The sequence below is a fragment of the Neovison vison genome, chromosome 6, assembly GCF_020171115.1.
Source record: "Neovison vison isolate M4711 chromosome 6, ASM_NN_V1, whole genome shotgun sequence".
NCBI classification, from domain to species: domain Eukaryota; kingdom Metazoa; phylum Chordata; class Mammalia; order Carnivora; family Mustelidae; genus Neogale; species Neogale vison.
The window spans coordinates 211,933,203-211,952,444 of NC_058096.1; the positions used below are offsets into that span (position 1 = coordinate 211,933,203).

Here is a 19,242-nt window from a genome sequence, read left to right on the forward strand (position 1 = left end):
TCTGGAAACTGGCAAGCTTCCACCTCCCTGAGCCGCAGGAGGAGGCTGGACGGCTGCTGCCCTTTGTGACCGGCTCAGACTGCCTCCTTGCAGCTGTGCGCGTGAGCCCAAACACACAATGCCCCGCGTCTGTCCCATGTGCAGACCAAACTCCTGGTCCCAGGCCACAAGGGCAGGACTCCTGGATGTTAAGGATACAGGACACCTCTTAGCCGGATCCACAGCTAGGGGTGACCCTCAGGACCACCTCTCCTTGGCTACGCCTCAGCACTGCCTGGGATCCAGCCAAGCCCTTTTGCTCCCATGAAGCCACCACTTCTGAGCAGGGTGGGAAGCCAGGTGAAAGCCCTCTGTGGAGAGAAGCAAATGACTCACAGCATGGGCCACCTCAGCACAGAGTGGAGGATGGCAAGATGCAAAAGGCAGCTGGTAGAGCTTTTCCTAGACAGAAACATTTCATTGTCTCCCCGCCAGCTGGCCTTTAGAATCCCGTGTCAGGCTAAGAGACAGGGGCAAAGAGTGGAGGGCTTCACGTCGACTTCAGCAGCATCATAAGGCAGGCCTGGCTCTGACAGAAGCATCTTAAAAATAATTCAAATAACCAACCTTGAGGTTCCAAGATAGGGATTAGGAATTAAAATTGCCCTTGGCCAAATTTTCTCTTCTCTAAAATGGAGTGAAGAATTAAAAAAACTTAAAAATGCTTTGCAAAATTTACACTTTCTTTTTAACCAAAGTCAATCAAAAGGCAGGGCCCAATTACTTCTACTTTGTGGGGGGTCACCCAGTCAAGTGACCCTCTGGGGCGTGTCCAACACTAAGAGTACCCTCCCCTCCTGCCCCCTCCGAACCTGAAGAAGGACCAAAGACTGGGGCACAGGAAAGCCAATGTCCCTGCTGTTTCAGTGTGAGGCCAACAGTGCTCGGTGCACCGGAGGTACCCTACCTGCTTCTTTCCTCCCACGTCCTCTTCCTTTTGCCTGGACTATCATGATCTCAGTTTCTTCAGTGGGCAGTTCATTGATTTTCTGCAAGAAGAGCTTCTCCAGAGCTTCTGCCATTAAGACTATGTCATCTCCAGGCTGGAAAAGGAGACACAGGGGTGAGCATCAGAAAGCCCTCACCACCTCTCCAGACGGAGCAAGAGCTCCCCACCCTGTGCCACCCACTCCCTGCTCCAAAGCATCAAGTATCATAGTCGGGCTCCTTCCCGATCTGAACCCTCAAGGGCCACAACAGTTACACCACCAGATATCACGAAGGCTCATGTGCCTGTACCAGCACCCATCCACCTGCACCTCCCTCTCCTCTTTTAAGCTCTGGCCTGAGAAGCCATCTTAATGCCTTAAGTATCTAACAAGCCCTGCCAATCACTGACAGAAGCCCTCCTCTGACACAATTCAACTTCACTATAAATACTTGCATTACACAGGATTTCTTGCCACAGATACATTAGCAGGGCTCTGATAACGCTCCCCAGTGTACCCTCAAGGCAGCTCATCGGGGCTCAGGGCCATGCCTATCTTGAACTGCATTATGGGTCCCCACTTGTTGCCTCATCTACGACATGCTATTCCCACTCAGCTCTAACCCGAGAACCTTTTCTGTGCACATGTCACTTAAACTTAGTGGTGGGAGCTAAGACTTTAAAAAAACACAGTAAACTTCAAGAAACTCACCTACCCATCTCTTCTGGGCAATTTTACCCACTACACCAGCAGAGGCCAAAAGCTGAGTTCTGTATAGGGTCTCCCTCCAGAGCCGTTCTATATGAAAGGGTTGGTTTTAATCACATCTGTGGTCTGAACTGTAAACAAATGATCTGGCTTCATGGCACAGCCGAGCCAAAAGGTTTGGCTAACGGGGTTAAGGAGTGACTTTCAGGTCTACATGTGAGATCAGGGGACATTCAATTCTATGGCCACCAGTTGTCAGTGGTCATGTCCACAGTTTCAGATGCAGTGGGCCCCAGCACACCCTCTCTCACATTGAAATTTGAGCACACCTTTGCACAACTACATTTTAGTAGGCTCCTTCCTGACCATTTACATCACCCAAATGGACTTTTTAATGAGTCATCACTGTCCTCCTCACACCTTCTCTAGACATGCTCAAGAACTGAAATCCCAAGGGCACCGGAAGCACATGCTTCAAGCTAACAAGGACGGCTTGGAAGTCAAACAAGGCCAGCACCCTCCTCCCCGAAAAAGAAACACCCAGTCACCCAGTCACAGGCAAAACCACGGGTCCCATTATTTCTCTCCAAATGATATCCCATTAGACTAATCCCACCTGCTCCCAAGCACCCCTGCCCACAGACTCCAGATATGCCAGCCTTCTTCTTCACCCCTCCCCTCCCCTCAGGGTAGCTGGACATCTTCCACCACATCTCACCTTGTTGTAGATGTAACAATTTGTAAACATAGTGTTGAAGTCCTGGATACATTCCTGAGCATTCCAGTAATAGTTGTTTTCCAAGCGCTTCTTTATTGTTCCCATATCCATAGGTGTTTTAATGATTTTATAGTAATCCTGAAGAGCAAAGAGAGCAAAAGGCCAGTGTCACCTCCCCGGCCATGCAGCACTCATAGTGGGCCTGTGGATCTCACTCAAGGAGCACAGATGAGAGCCACAGCACAGACCGAAGCTCTTCCATGGTCTCAGCAAGCAATCTCAAGGGGAACCCCAAGATAAAGTGAATCAGGAAAGAATTCTTAAATGTTGGGTGGCAATCTGGAGGGGAAATGTGCAAGTCTATCAACTGCCTGGTCTGGGAACAGGTTCTATTTACAGAGGATCTATGCTTTTTTTCTATTTTTGTTGTTGCTGTTGGTGGTGGTGATGGTAAATCCTTTAGTTTTTAATAAATAATGGGGAAAGCATACAGCCTTCCTAAAAGCACTTCTTACCTAAAGAAACAACCCATGGCAAGTTCTACTTTTCCTCTACCATTTGAAATGTTATTGGTCCATAAAACACAAAATCCTATGGAACCAGCGGTAAAGTCCACCTGGCACAAGGACTCCCTGCTTCTGGGTATACTGAAGAACCACGGAGCAGAAGCCTCCACCTTCACTCAAGTCCATCGCACTTCCATTTCTTTTACTAGCACACAGTCTTTCTAAGGATCTATTAGTGGTACCTGGATATATCTGAACAACTACCCAGGTTAATGAGGAATCTGGACAATCTGTACAATCCTCAGTTTAAAAAAATCCACAGACCCCACCCCTCAAAGCTTCAGATCTTACTCTACAAGTGCCCAACAGAAGGAGCTGAATGGCAGGTATAGATGTCCTAAAGCCCTTCAAATCAGACTCTACTACTGTCAGCTTTTCTCTAAATCTAAACCTATACTAAATGTTTATTTTTAAAAACCGCCACAGGAGGTATCTTCGGGGCAGAAGAGGCAACACACCAGTTTTCCAGATAGAAGGATCAAACAGAGCCAAGGCAGGGGGACCTGTGTCATCTGGCCCACTCCACAGCCCGCTATCTCAGAGGCTCCGGTAACTGGGTATGACTGGGATATCAGAACAAGTCCAAGTGGGAACCGATGGCAGAAAAGACAGGTCTATCCTTTAGCAAGTACCAAGCTCTTGCCTAGAAATGGTGGACAGTACTGAAAAGGTGAACACAGCATGTGAGGTTTTAGGTTGCTCTGACACCCATGAGAAAGGAACAAAAACAACTAGCTTACATATGACGAGTGGCAGAGATCATGTCCCTGACCTGACGAGGGCTGCACAAGCATGCCTGGGTACCCTGGCCAGGAGACCAGGAAGACAGACTGCACCAGACTTTCTATGCTATACTATGGCTCTGACCACCTTTCCCAAGAGACCTACCAAAGCCAAACATATGTGCCCCAGTGCATACTTTATTCTATGGCCCACAGTGGCGTCAAGTGCTTGAACTGCCCATAGTCTGTCAAGTGGCTCAAGGCCAGACAGGACAGTGCTTGAGGGCAGAGTGCACTGACAAGGGGGCGGTGGGTTTAGGGGCTTAACAATCCAACTATACACATTTACTGAACAAGAGAGGCAGGCATTCTAGCGAGAAGTCCAGCAAAGATCAGAGGCCAAAACTCAGGTCAAGATTCCTGGAAGGTGTCAGAAAAGAGAAAAAGAAGGAACCCTTCTTTTGGTGGCTATATTAACATTTCCTCAAGGAGGGGGAGAGGTCCCCGGAAAACCAGGCTTTAAGCATGACGTGGCTCTCAGCTGACCAGCCCTGCCCTGCTTCTCTGGGCCAGCTTCTTGCTCTCCCACCTTCCTGAAGACACCAGACCAGTGGCACCTTCCAAAGGCCTCTTCTTCCTAGTCAGAGCTGCTGAGGGTGATGGTGATGTCCAACAGTCACAGAGACAGAGATTCACCCTGTGACCTCTGGGGAGCCTGACCTCCATGTTGGAATGACCTCTAACTCCCCAACCACTGGGCCTTACAGACCACCCACACCCATGTCTGTACCGCTGGCTGGGACACTGCCTCCTCGGGATCTCAGGTCCCCCAGTACCGCCCCCTTCTCCTCTGTCTTCACCCTCTAAGCCCTCTGTATCTTCCTGTAACAAACCAACCCCTCCTCCACTCTCGCCTTGCCGCGCTTTCCCTTCAAAGCCAAATTTCTTGAAATGATGGCTTCGCATCCTCACCTTCTCATTCACACCGTCGGGAATCTGGTTTTTACTTCTGCGTCACATCTTCCTAAGGTCACCAATGCCCTCCTAAAGGCCAACAGGAGGGTCAGGTCGGAATCCTCATCTCTTTGACCTCCCTGTAGCCTCTGATGTGGGAACGGGGCGGGGGTGGGGGGACTGCTCTCTGCTGGTGTTTCCCCTGGCTCTTCTGTAGGCCTCCCACCACCCTCTGGTGCTGTCAAAGCTTCACGCCCCCTGCATTCCACCCCCCCCCCACTCCTTCTGTCCCCATCCTTTGCATTTACTCTGAGATCACCCTCACCTGTGGACACTGCGTGGCTTGGCCTTGGCCCAGTCTAGCCCACTAGCCCAGACCGAGGTTATGCCATCGTAGCAAGCTCTCCCAAGAACCTCCCCCAGTGACAGGTTGTCTGCCTCTACTCCTTCTCATGGTCAACAGAAAAGAGTGGCCTCTGAAGCCCAGATCTTGAAAGGACCCTCTTTTGTCTCCATCCCCTCTCTTGAGCCGATTCATGATCCAGACCTGAAGTGCATCCTCCTGACTTGGCTCTTCCCAAATGCATGACGCCTATTCAGCAGACAGAAATAACTGGACAGTTGCCACAGACACTTTCTGTCTGTGAGGAGGGTCACACTACTGTATTCATCTTTCTTGAAACTGGATGCCGGTCAGACACTAAGGCTCCTACACTGGTGCAGCTCTAACACTCACAGACCGCTGCTGCCTGGGGCTAAGGCAGTAATCACATAATTCCTCATCTGGGAGTGTGTCGGATGTAGCAAACAGCAGGGGTTAACGTTTTTCTCTTTTCCGATTGATTTATTTGACAGAGAGAGCACGCGCACATATGTGTGCGCACAAGTGGGGGAACATCAGGCAGTGGAGAAGCAGGCTCTCCACTGAGCAGGGAGCCAGATGCAGGGCTCAATCCTAGGAACCTGGGATCATGACCTGAGCCAAAGGCAGGTCACTCGTAACCGAATGAACCACCCAGGTGCCCCAGCAGGGGTTAACTTAAAGACAATCAATCCCTGATGCTCTGAAGAAAAGAAAAGGAAAAAAAGCATCTATCCTGTTTCTTCCCTGAGATACGAACTGATTTCCAGAACCATTTGCTAGGAAAACTCTCCAAGGAAGAGAAGAGGAGGGGTACAAAAGAACAGGAAGAAGTGTGCTGTGGCTATGGCACAGCAGGTGGAGGGCGGGCACAGAGGCCTCTGAGGGCACAGCTGCATCCGTACCTCCGCTCTCCAACCAGCCCTTGCATGCGCTTACTCCCTGGGAACTATTCCACTACCTTTTCCTGCCCTGTGCTCTGGGTGATGACAATGATGATGATGCCGGTACCAACCAAAGAAGACACTGCAGCAAACCAGTCCCACTTCCACAGTGTGACCAACCACCTCCACTTACACTGGGCCAGCCAACCATGTCTGAGAAGTAGGGGACCTGGACTATGCTTGCTCCCACTTCAGCTCCCCTATGGAATCGGAAGGAAAGCTGCAAGCACACCTTCACCCCTATTTCAATATCTCTACATAGTATCGCCTGGATCCTAACATCTAAGAGCCAGTTATTATGTGAGTCAGCATGTTCTCTTCCCCTTTCCTATTTCCAACCATCAGGACAACTGAAGCCACTCACTCAAGGGCCTTGTGAGTATTGGGGTTTCAGAGCTGGGCCCCAAAGGTATCTCTGCCCACAACACCCTCTGCCCTGACCTTGAGCCCACCCTCACCAGGAGCAACATGGGAAGAGACCTGGAAGACAGCAGCCCTGGGCCCTGCCCAGGTTACTCACAGGGAGGTTTAGCTTGACGGCGTCCACAGGCTGCTGGAAAGGCCACGCAAACTGGTGTTTCCATAGTGTCTTGAGCACCACTTTGAGCAGATATTGCAGTTGGTTCGTCTGCCTCTTGGGCTTGTTGGGGTTGGAGGTCTCTGGGGGCGGGGGATTGGTGCTGGCTGCGTTGGCTTGCTGGGGTTGGGCCTGGGCCTGCGTTGTAGACATTTGGGTAGTTTCTAGTCCATCCCCCATTACTGGCAGATTTCTCAATCTCGTCCCAGGGCCGCTCTCCGCAGACATGCTACTGATCCCATCACATTCTTCACTGGGCACTCTACAAGGGAAGAGAAAAGCCTTCATCAGAAACCAGGCATTCAGATGGGCACCACTCAGAGTAACACATGGCTGTGGGCTCCAAGGGCTGAGCTCCTCTGGTGGAAAGCTGTCAGGCTGACCAGAGAGCCACTCCATGCACCGACCAAAAGGGCCCCGTATCTGCTTCCCTCAAAGATGTATCCGACAGCAGGGAAGAGGGATCAAGCACCAACGGGGAGGGGCATGAGGGACACAGGGTTCAGAGAAAGGAACTGACCAGGTGCAGGCAAGGGCCGTGGACACATACTGAATCCACGTAAAAAGGGGCAGAATAAGCAACAAACCAGGTTTTCATGACAAATGAGAATTTTTAAGGGACCCCGCCAATGTGGGAGAGAGGATGATTTGCAAGCCCCCAAATATATCCTTTACATTAGAATTCTTTGCACCTGTAGCTCATGAAATATCAAGAAAAGTCAGTAATTCTGTTTGGTGATTGGGGACAGGAAGGGAGAGTAGCCCACCTAGTCCACTGCTAAGTCCACAGGGTGAAGCCTCACACTCACTGAGAACACCTCCTTGGTAACTGAAAATAATGCATATTTGCTGATTCAAGAAATCCTACAGGGTAACTGCTGATAACCTAAAAATGAATCCACACTCAACCTACCACTTTATTAACTGTTTTCAAAGCTTATTTAGAGAGCTATAAAAAAGGGCACCTCTGTGACCGGCACAACGGGTGCAAGACCCTCAGCTCAATGCCTGTGTCAGCACCCCATCCTGTGCCCTCCCCTCACACAAACGACCCCTGCTTCAGGACATGCCAACAACACAAATCTTGTCACGAGCATCCTCGCAACGGCAACTCTGTGCACCTGGTCCAGTTACTCTAACAAAACCACACATCCCGAGTCCATGTTGTTACTGCCAAACTGCCCTCCAGAAACACACTAACCCACCCCTTACTTGCAGTGCTGAGAGTTCCCACACTCTATTAATGAGAAGAAACATCTGTTCAAACATGTACTATTTGGCATTCTTTCTGTCCACTGTTTTTCTGACACTTTTCTACTGGCAAGAAAAAGGAAGTTTCACCTTTAAACCCGGTCCCTGACATAAGAACTCTGTAATCTAGGAACTGCCTGTATGTAATGAGCATCTCTAGTAATAAACCCAGGAGTTCAGTGGGGTAAGAAAACCTCTCTGGCTGGGAAGTCAGACAGATTTTACAACCACACTCTGGTAGGCAAAGGGGACAAAAAAAGATAGGATAAGTTCACTGGCTCTGTCATGGTTTTCTTTCTGGAACATACGACACACCAGGCACTCTGGCTGCTCATGAATTCTTTTATAATTCAAACCAAGTGTAATTTTTTTAAAAAAGATTTTATTTAGGGGCACCTGGGTAGCTCAGTGGGTTAAGCCTCTGCCTTTGGCTCAGGTCATGATCTCAGGGCCCTGGGATTGAGTCCCACGTCAGGCTCTCTCCTTGGCAGGGAGCCTGCTTCCTTCTCTCTCTCTCTCTGCCTAATTATGATCTCTGTCAAATAAATAAATAAATAAAATCTTTATTTTTTTTTTTTTAAGATTTTATTTATTTATTTGACAGAGATCACAAGGAGGCGGAGGGAGCCCAATGTGGGGCTCAATCCCAGGACCCTGAGATCGAGGCTTAACCCACTGAGCCACCCAGGTGCCCCCAAACCAAGTGTATTTTATTTTTAATTTTTATTTATTTATTTGACAGAAAGAGAGATCACAAGTAGGCAGAGAAGCAGGCAGAGAGAGAGGAGGAAGCAGGCTCCCTGCCGAGCAGAGAGCCCGATCGGAGCTTGATCCCAGGACCCTGAGATGGTTACCTGAGCCAAAGGCAGAGGCTTTAACCCACTGAGCCACCCAGGCGCCCCAAACCAAGTGTAATTTATACGAAAGTCCCCACAAAGGTTTTTGTAAGTTCAGTTCTGGCAAGTTACCAAATTTGAAAAGCACGAGGGGAAAGCTTACTGTGTAAATACAACTCAGTGCTGAGTATGTCCTAGGAGGCTGTGGCAAGCTGGAACTCCTGGCCTGAGGCTGACCACCCCCCACACCCACGTCCCAGTTGCAGTGTGAGCCCAAGAACTGACAAAACTGACCTGGTCAAGGAGACAGCATTCCTTCCGGGGTGCTCTGGCTGACTGCAGGTCTAGCTATCAACTGGCTAGTAACCACGTGGAGAGGACACTGCTACAAGGAGAAGGCTGCTGCAGAGAGGGGACCCAGGCAGAAACAGGCAAAGGCCATCACATGCAAGACCCTGAATCTTACAGACTCAGTCTGAGAACTGAATCCATGTTTGCTTTAAGAGGAAAGACTGTTCTTTATTCTTTTTCACCGAACAAGTAAAAGATCGATGAATGCCTTTTGGTTTTTCACAGATGGGATGACAAACACTCAAAACCCAAAACTAGATAATTCACTAATCCTTTATATCCCACAGGAGGGAAGACACTGTGGAGAAACACTAGGGCTATTACCCAAGGCCCTGGAGGAGGGTATGTTTTAGCAGGGCAATGTAAAGGAGTCTAGGTGTGGCCTTTAGTATCCGAAGCTAAACTTAAGTATTAATGAGGCCCAACTGTGTCCAAGACACCAGGTGAATATTTTAGTCTGTGCCCTCTCAGGGTCCTCCAGAGATTTGAGAAGGGGAGGGAGGCTCCTATGGCAACCTCTATGATGGGTATACTCTACAGGGAGAATACTAGCCCAGGAAGAACACTTACAGAAGAGTAGGGGGGCTTTGCAGATATGAAGCCATTTCCTGGTACCTCTCGCATGGTGCTAAAGATGGGGAAGGAGCACCCAGAGCTGAAACCAGTCATCTGGCATCAAAGCCTGAGGGGGCACTGGAGGTGGGGAACTGGGCAGCAGCCTGCAGAGCACCTCATAAGAGTGGTGCTCCAGGAACTCGTAGTACAAGAGAGGGGCATTTCCCCAAATGAACTTCATTTGAAAATGGAGAATACTGTTAAAAAAAAAAAAAGAAGAAGAAGAAAATGGGGAATACTGTGCACTATAATAGTTTCCAAAGGCAGATGTAACTGGATAGGCCTGCTTCAGACTTTGGGGACTTTGGCCAGAACTAACGGCCATGTGGTTCTGGAAAGAAGTGCTTGGGCATGAATCAAGGCAAGACAGCTGGGACAGAGGCACATAAGGGGTGCATAAGGTGAGCCCAGCTGGCAGCTAAGAAAGGACAGGATGGGAGCCAGAGGCCAGTGAGCTGAGTAAAGGCACCCCAATGGGAGCAGGAAGAAGGCCACATACAGATCGAGGGAAGGGAAGCACCCAAAGGATGGGATAAGGTGTGGAGCCATCAGAAAGAGCCTTCTCAGAGGCAAGAACAGAGGGAGAGAAACCTAGGGGCCAGGGTGAATCTCACACATCATTGAGTAGGACATGGAAGAAGGGAGGAAGCATCCCAGAAGCTGCATTCGGCCATGCATGGAAGCCTTCAAAAAGTGTGCCTTCATTGCTGAGGTGAGCAGCAAGAAAGACAGAAGAGGGTTTTGCCAACCTCTGAGCTTTAATCAATAAAAAGGGCACCTCAATCCCAGAGAGGCAAATGTCGCTCCCAGAGAGCGACATGCAGGGGCTCCCGTGGGGCTGTGGGAGGGTTCACAGGGCAGGCTTTAGGTGGATGGCATTTAATCACCTGGTGTGTGTTCCCCGGTTTTCATTTCACTCATTCCAGGGCTGACAAGGAGAGTCCCCATCTGATGCCAGTGTAAAAGGCTGTGCACAAGGTGCACCATATGATCATCCACATAGACTTTAACAATGCTGTTTTGTTCTCACGATATTTAATTTTACTGAAACCCATGTGTGGCTTCTGATTTAGTTTCCTTTCAAAATAAAAGTACTATAAACAAAATAGTAAACAGATTAAAAACAAAACAAACAAAAAAAAACCCCAAATACTTTCTCTCTGGAGCGGAGCAGCCAAGACCGACTGCAGGCTCCAGGTGAAGCCAGTGGATCAGGAAGGTTTGCAGGAAAGTGCAGGGAGGGAGGACGGGAACCCATGCACAGGACTTTGGAGCACTCCCTCAAAAATCCTCAACAGGTAGGTGGATGGGAGTAATCATTTACTGGGCAACTACAGAAACTGGAGTGGGGCCAGTGAGGCAGGAAGGGGAAACAGAAGAATGACATGGACAATGTGCCAGCTGGCAAGGATCCTTTGTATGGTGGCCATGGACCAGGCACAGAGAGATACAGGACTTGAGTGCTTGGATAACAAGTTATCAACAGGGAGGCAGCATCACAGAGAAGAAAATATGCTGGTGGGGTTTTTAAGGAGTCCTGGAGTCAGCTAGGAGAGAGTTTCCACGCAGTAGGACCAAAATGTCCTAAAAGGGAACAAGTGTAAATGTGGCCCCATCATGAAGGGAGGCCGGATGCACTGACGTGAGCCCTGGAGGGAGGGTGGCATTAAGTGAGGATAAAGAATGATATGCAGTTTGGTTTCCGCTCTTCAATTTCTCCTAGAAAGCAATGCAGAATTACCCAGACAAGCACATGCCAGGTAAGCTGCAGCAGGCAAGGGGCAGCAGTGGCACCATCCTAGGGGAGACATTCTGGACCCAGGGCAGTGGAGGAACCCTGTCAGCCACAAGGACACATGTCAGGGAGCCAAGCATATCCCACTGGGAGGAAGCAGTCCCACACATTTTTCCATTAAGCAGTGACATTCTGGAAATCTTCGGGCAATGTCCTGGAGGCAAGATGAAATCAAGGTTAACTGATTTCTGGAACTTGTGGGCTGCGCTGTTGCCTTTTTTTCTTTCCAAACAGACTCTCAGTGAGGCCAGGGGATAGAGGGCTCTGTACATAACCACTTTACTTCACCTTCAAGCCAGGCCCAGATGGGCCCCTGAGCCAAGCGAAGCTGTGTTTTTTTGTTCACCAGATGAACAGAGCTTTTGCTACAGAAAGTCTGACGCTAAACTTTGCCTCATCTCTGTGGTTTAAACTACTACCTTCACCACAAAAGCCAAAACATCCTTCCGAGCCAGTGTTCTCACGTTTGATATACAGTAGTATTTAAATCTTCAAAACAACTCTGAGATTGCTTCTGGTCTTATCTCCATTTTAAAGATGATGAAACTGAGGTACAGAAAATAACTTATCCAGGAAGCAGAAAGATCAGGCCTAAGCAGCCACGGTGGCCCTGAAGTTTCAGTTGGACTTGGAAACAAGAAGTCCCCATTTACGAGATGAACATTCAACCCCAGAAGGGTCCAGTGCAAATGGTCGCCCATCTTAAGTAATGTGAACATTAAGCACAAGATCCACACACTTTCAACAACCCAGGTCAATTTCATAAGGAAAGAAGTTCAAATGGAAGGCATGATATAGTTTAACAGATCAGATAGACCTGGGAGACACAAGTACCTGAAAGTTTGAGGAGGCTGTGAAGACAATGACAGGTAACATCCATGGCCCCAATGTGAGGGATCACATGAAATCCCTGGGATGTCCTGTTTCGCAGTCAGAGGCCTCAAGAGCACCCACACATTGAGAGGCCATGCCCAGACAACCTGCATCTTACAGCTCAGCCCTCAGAACTGCAGGAAAGTAAAATCCTTATGAAACTTCCAGAAGCCACTCACCTGCAACAGAGCAAAGAACACGAGGGAAACCAAAAAGACACTCTGGTCTGTTGTGGGCCAAGAACTACAGGCACCAGCAAGCAGCTCTACGTGAGAGCCAGGGTGACTTCTCTGACATAAATATCCAACAAGGTTGCCACCTTAAATTCTTCCCACAGCAGTCACTTCCACCCTACACTGCCCCCAGACCACAGCATCAACACTCAGCACAGAGGCCATAGTGGGCCCCCTTCCCTGTGACCTTCAGGCCTTTCATTTGCTGCACCTGGTGCTTCCCTGATCTGTTTAAAGTGGCTTTCCCTGACGGCCCCATGAGCGCACACAGGGGAGCCTGAGGGCAGGGCCATCTTTATGTCATTCTTCTTCTCCTGATACCCACCAAGTGTTCAGTGCATGATTTGGGTACAGAAAACACCCTACACTGACCACACATGAATGTCACCCTGCGGATTCTGTTCTAGATCAATCTTGAAACTTTGGAAAAGGAAAGCAGCTCATGCTCTCACACAGAAAAATGTGGTGATTGCCAGACTCTCATTTTGCTCAGCCAAGGCATCCCGTGTCAACTACGTGCCACGCCCAGGACTCTGCGGTCAACACGACATTCTTCCAGTGATTAAGCAATACTCGGGCAACTATGGTAAGGAAAAGGGCTGGGGTGCTCTGGCCAAGGACAGGGAGGGTGTGCGCTCACGTGGTAGATGAGGCAGAGACGGGCAGAAAGGGACCAGGCTTGTAAAAGAAAGTAGGACCAATGTAGGAACACAGGCACAGGTCTGGAGGCAGGAGAGATACCAGCACATTTGAGGAGCCGACTTGGTGGTGAGGGTGGGAGGTGCAGGAGGCAAAGCACAGGGACCATGTAACCACACTGGGCTTTTATATTTCATGTTCAAGCCAGGCCCAGATGGGGTAGAGAACATAGTGGAGGACCAAAGTTGGGGTTGTGCTTGGATGGAGCATGGGGGACAGATTCCAAGGTCATTCAGAACATGTAGATAATATAGGAATCCCCTGACTGGTATTTCTTTTCTTTTCTTTTTTTTTTTTTTTAAGATTTTATTCATTTATTTGACAGACAGAGATCACAAGTAGGTAGAGAGGCAGGCAGAGAAAGAGGAAGGGAAGCAGGCTCCCTGCTGAGCAGAGAGCCCGACGCAGGGCTCGATCCCAGGACTCGGGGATCACGACCTGAGCCGAAGGCAGAGGCCCAACCCACTGAGCCACCCAGGTGCCCCTCTTTTTTTAAAAAAATTTTTTAAAAGATTTTATTTATTTGAGAGAGAGCATGAGAGCGGAGAAGATCAGTGGGAGAAGCAGACTCCCTGAGGAGCTGGGAGCCCAATGCAGGACTCGATCCTGGTACTCCAGGATCATGACCTGAGCCAAGGGCAGTTGCTTGACCAACTGAGCCACCCAGGTGCCCCTGCTATTTCATTTTTAACTACACCTACACCAATGCAGTTTACAGATGCAAAAGATAGAGAACCCAAGAGGGGATTGCATGCACAGGGACAGGGTAAATCAATAGCTCAGCACCAAGGCTAAATCAGGGGGAAACAAATTGAATGCTCAGAAACTCATAAACAGACATTTAAGTAAGTAGACATCATCTTCAAGCAAAGTTCTGAGCCTAAAAGATCTTAAAATGCTGTCTGTTTAAATACTGACCTGTGGCCAAGCAGCAGGAGCCACCATTCACTGTGTTGAGTTAGATGAAGAACAAGGGACAGGAAGAGAATTTCACCTATTGTTTCCAACCCAAAGAAGGCTGTATGATTCAACTGGGTGTCCTATTCCTGGATCTATTCCCAACTAATATCCTATAACAATTTCCCAATTTAAGGAAAAAGAAAAAGATGAAAAGAGATTAGACAGTAAGTGCCCTGGTCCCCAAACTGAGTGCCAAGGGTGTCATGGTACCTCAGAGGGGTACTATAGGAACTACAGGTAGAAGGCAATCGATAATTTCAACATTAGATTGCATTATATGCCTTCTGACAATGTCACATCGTGCAAAACTTGGCATTCAGCAAACGCTGAAATGAAAAGCAAATACCACAGGTGTGCCTGGGTGATGCAATCAGTTAAGCATCCAACTCTTGATTTAGGCTCAGGTCGTGATCTCAGAGTTGTGGGACTGAGCTCCAGATTGGGCTCTGTGCTCAGCGCAGAGTCTGCTTAAGACTCTCTCTCTCTCTTTCTTACTGCTCTCTCTAAAAGTAAATAATATCTTTTTAAAAAAGCAAATACCAGGGCGCCTGGGTGGCTCAGTGGGTTGTGCCTCTGCCTTCGGCTCAGGTCATGATCTCAGGGTCCTGGGATTGAGTCCTGCTTCGGGCTCTCTGCTCATCGGGGAGCCTACCTCCTTCCCTCTCTCTCTGCCTACCTCTCTACTTGTGATCTCTCTTGTCAAATAAATAAGTAAAATCTTAAAAAAAAGAAAGAAAGAAAATGTAATTAATAAAAAATGTTTTTTAAAAAAAGTAAATACCACATAAACCCGGTATGGAACAGGAAATGCAGGGGGCAGGTATTGGAGCTGGTTCTAAGGTGTGAGCAGTTAAGCAGTACCCAACAGGCACGCACATTCCATTAGGGAGTAACTGTGATTATGAAAGGTTGTAATATTTTCCCTTTCAATTTACCTGTTTTATTTCTTCAAACAGCTGTACAGCTGTTGGGACATTAGTACTTATTCAGTTGTCTGTATCTAAACTGCCTAATAAACAAAACTGTTCAGTATTTCCTTCGGCCTAGGAACATCACGAAAATCAGAGATGCTAAGGATGCTGTGAACCAGAAAGTTTAGGAACTTCTGAGTTAATGAAAATAAAAATGCAAATTCTTTTCCTAAGCAGACCCCTGATTAAACATTCCTGCTTTCAGAAATACTATTTGCTAACATCCCAATTCCTCTAAATGATCTCAGAAAATTTTAAGGAGAGACAGCATTTAGCAGACAACACAATTATAATGCTTTTCAAATTAACAGCAAGTTTTGTTTCCTGGAGATTAGAAGGTTAAGACAGAAAGAAATAGACATCGGTAGGCTTGGTTCTGGGACACTGAGGACATGCAAGAGAAAGGCCATATACAACTGCCCAGAAAGAGGCTAATTTGAGCGTATTTCTATCCATCACAAGAGGCTGAGTTAACCTAATGGGCTGTGGACAACAGATTTTGTACTTGTAGTTCCAAATGAAGTCCTAGACTCCCAAGGGCCCACAAAGCCGAAGGATCCCACATCCACTTTGTCATGTTCACCCCGATGTGACACAGCACCTGGGCAGCAAGACACCAGGGAAAACGAGAGCAGTGCAGGTTAACTGGAAGCCTTAAGAATTCTCTAATGAAATACTGTGACCAGCTTTGTGCAAGCCATCAACACACTCACCCACACCAGGGCCTAGGCAAGTTGTCAGTATGTACCTGCCACATCCTGGGCTGGTGCTCTCTGCTGGGCACTAGAGCTGTACCTGCTTAGCTAATCCTCACAATAGCCCAACAAGGCAAGTGCCAATATCATCTTCATCCCTGTGGTAACACAGGAGAGTGGATGGTGGCCTGGTCAGTCAGCTGGAGGTCACCTGGGGCTGCGAAGATCTCAAGTACTCTGCTCCACAGCTGCCCCTGCTCACCAACCATGGGGCAGAGGCCCAGTCAACCAGCACCGCTGGGCCTGCCCGGACTGGTTCGCCACAGGGGCACCCCACTTCCACACTCTGGCAGGTATTAATCAGCAGGCCAACACTGCCCTCTCTGCAGAAGCAGCCGAACGCCATGTGACCCTCAGGTTGGGTCTCAAGTCAGATTTCCAGAAGTGGTTTTTCCAAAGAATTTCACCCCCGAAACAAATCAGAGCCAAGATAACTCTCTCAGCACCTGGCCATCTGTTTGTCAGTTTATAGTGTCACTCAGCCCACATCCTAGGTGAACTCTGAAACATACTTTCCTGCTGATGCCATGGGGACAGAGCTGAGAGGAAGTTGTTATTTATGCTTCTGACACAGTAATGGCCACTAGGAGCTCTGCCTTGAACCTGTTTCCTGCCAAGCAAAATGCTAGCCAATGCCAGCTGACCACAGCCCCTCAAGAAATTACAAATGCACAGTTACACATATCCTTCAGAGGAAGGCACCTCCCCACCACTGCAAGGTTCTCCTATAAAGAATCACTTGGGGGGCACATGGGTGGCTCAGTGGGTTAAGGCCTCTGCCTTCGGCTCAGGTCATGAACTCCGGGTCCTGGGATGGAGCCCTGAATCGAGCTCTCTCCTCAGCAGGGAGCCTGCTTCCCACCCCCCTGTCTGCCTCTCTGACTACTTGTGATCTCTCCCTCTCTCTCTGCCAAATAAATAAATAAAATCTTAAAAAAAAAAAAATCACTTGGAGTAAATGCAAGATTCTACCCAGAGATAAAAAGAAGGAGTTGGAGAATCCCGACTTTGGTAAAAATCTGGCAATTTCTCAGTACCAGTCAATTTGCAGAAAACCTTATCCTGTCCTAGCAACCTCTTTCTTGAATGGTTATGCTAGTTATGGAACACTAATATCACAAGGTCCACTCCCTCCTGGTCCCAGAGCAGAAGCTATTTCCATTCATGGCTACGGTCCATTTCAATGCGTATGTGTGTCAGTGGGGAAGCACAAACAGGATTACTTTTCCATCTAACCGGCTCAGGCAGCTGGTGAGAACAGCACTGGTGGCATCAGCCAGACCACATCAGCCAGACTGCACTGTCTGGCGCCTGGCCAGTGGCTGTGCGCTGCGGCAGCTCTCAGAAGACTTAATCCTCCTTCGTGCAGCTTGTTAAGAGTCCTAACTCCTGCCCCTCAGACCTGCCAAGCAGGGACCCATTACCTCAGACTTGGTCCTTCAGCCTGCCTCGAGCCAGGCGACCCAAGGTGGAGATGAGCTACCTTCCTGGTAGGACACACTGAAGCTCTGTTCCACAATGGGGGGGGGGGGGGGGGCGGCACCAGGCCCATATAGACCTTGTAGCCAGGATGGGGAGCCAGGCCCAGAAGATCACAACACCGCCAATCAGAATTCCTGTCCTTTTGCTTTAGAAACCAAACAGGAGGCCCATTAAATCAGTGGCACTGAGAATTTTGCACCATCTTTTGCTACAAAAGCAGCCAGAAGCTGGAGGGATGACCAACTCAGGCACAGTATAAAGTTCCACTGTTACATACGGTTTACATCATGGTTAGAAGTGGGTGGATGGACTTGTGAATTTGGAATGTTCCTGTGGGGGTGCCCGGGCGGCTCAGTCGGTTGGCATCCCATCTCTTGATTTCAGCTTGGATCATGACCTCAGGGTCATGAGATCAAACCCCACACTGGGCTCTGCACTGATCATGGAGCCTGCTTAAGATTCTCTCTCTCCCTCTGTCCCTAATCCTTTCCCAAATAAAAAAATAAAATATTTTTTAAAAATTAAAATGTTCCTATGAGGGGTGCCTGGGTGGCTCAGTTGGTTAAGCAGCTGCCTTTGTCTTGGGTCATGATCCCAGGGTCCTGGAATCGAGTTCCGCATCTGGCTCCTTGCTTCTCCCTCTCTCTCTGCCTGCTGCTCCCCCTGCTTGAGATCCCTGTCAAATAAATGAATGAAATATTAAAAAAAAAAAAAATTCCTCTGATAGGCATGCAGTAAAAAAACAAAAACAAAAACTCTGATGTGGACAAGATCAAAACTGCTAGACTAAAACATTCCAGCAGGGGCAGGCTGATTTTTCTTATAAAGGCTGAGAGAGTAATAAATACAGTCAGCAGTACAAGACATACGGTTTATCGTAATACTCCATTCCGCTGCTGCTGTATTGTGAAAGCAGCTCACCGACAATCCTTAGACAAATGAGAGTGGCTGTGTGCCAATAAAATTCAGACTGACCCACACAGGCTGTAGTTTTGTTCCAGAGATTTCTAGGCTTTAACTCAAGGGAAGGGAAATATATGTGACAAAATGTTATGTTAGAAAACGTTATGTTCAGAGGGACACCTGGATGGCTCAGTCCATTAAGCATCTGTCTCCTTTGGGTCGGGTCATGATCTCAGGGTCCTGGGATCGAGCCCCATGTCAGGCTCCCTGCTCAGTGGAAAGCCCGCTTCTTCCTCTCTGCCTCTCTCCCTGCCCCCAACTGATGTTGTCTCTCATGCCTGCACACACTCTCAAAACCTTTACAATAAAAAAAAAAAAAAAAGGAAAAACAATACAAAATTATAGATGAAATTAGGCAAATGAGTGGCTACATGGAACTGTAAGATAAAGTGGGACACGGGTGGTGGGTCTGCAGATGACTCTTACTAGTAACTTTGAAAACCAAGCCAATACATATGTAAAAATAGCCTGGCCTCTTGTTTCGGAAGTCCCCACTGACCTCCGTTGGTGTGGTGCATCACTCTGTCTATCTGCCTTTCCACCTGGTGAGCTGGCCTCCAGGCACTGCTTCCCAAAGCTGCCTTGACCTGGGCCAACACTCCAAATTAGAGGCTGGAAGGTTATGACAGAAATATGATACCATTAATACAAACGATGCATTCCCACTGACCTGGGGATGTGACCTTAGGGCTGTGCCTTTCATAGGTAAGGGTAAGTGACATTTTCCTCAGGTTGTCTCTCTTTTTTTTTTTTTTAAGATTTTATTTATTTATTTGACAGAGAGAGATCACAAGTAGGCAGAGAGGCAGGCAGAGAGAGAGAGGGAAGCAGGCTCCCCGCTGAGCAGAGAGCCCGATGCGGGACTCGATCCCAGGACCCTGAGATCATGACCTGAGCCGAAGGCAGCGGCCTAACCCACTGAGCCACCCAGGCGCCCCAG

General features: G+C 48.5%; 1 protein-coding gene across 4 annotated transcripts in view; it reads right to left on the bottom strand.

Moving 5' to 3' along the window:
- BRD4 (bromodomain containing 4) overlaps positions 1 to 19,242 on the bottom strand; it is a 95,391-nt gene that overhangs the window by 30,536 nt on the left and 45,613 nt on the right. For all 4 annotated transcript variants that reach the window (XM_044253839.1, XM_044253841.1, XM_044253840.1 and 1 more), the window contains exons 2-4: positions 6,462 to 6,780; positions 2,395 to 2,532; positions 947 to 1,082 (exon numbers count right to left, since the gene is read on the bottom strand). In XM_044253839.1, coding sequence (XP_044109774.1) covers positions 947 to 1,082; positions 2,395 to 2,532; positions 6,462 to 6,746 — 559 coding nt within the window. In that variant the 5' untranslated portion in view covers positions 6,747 to 6,780. The remainder of the gene's footprint in view (positions 1 to 946; positions 1,083 to 2,394; positions 2,533 to 6,461; positions 6,781 to 19,242) is intronic.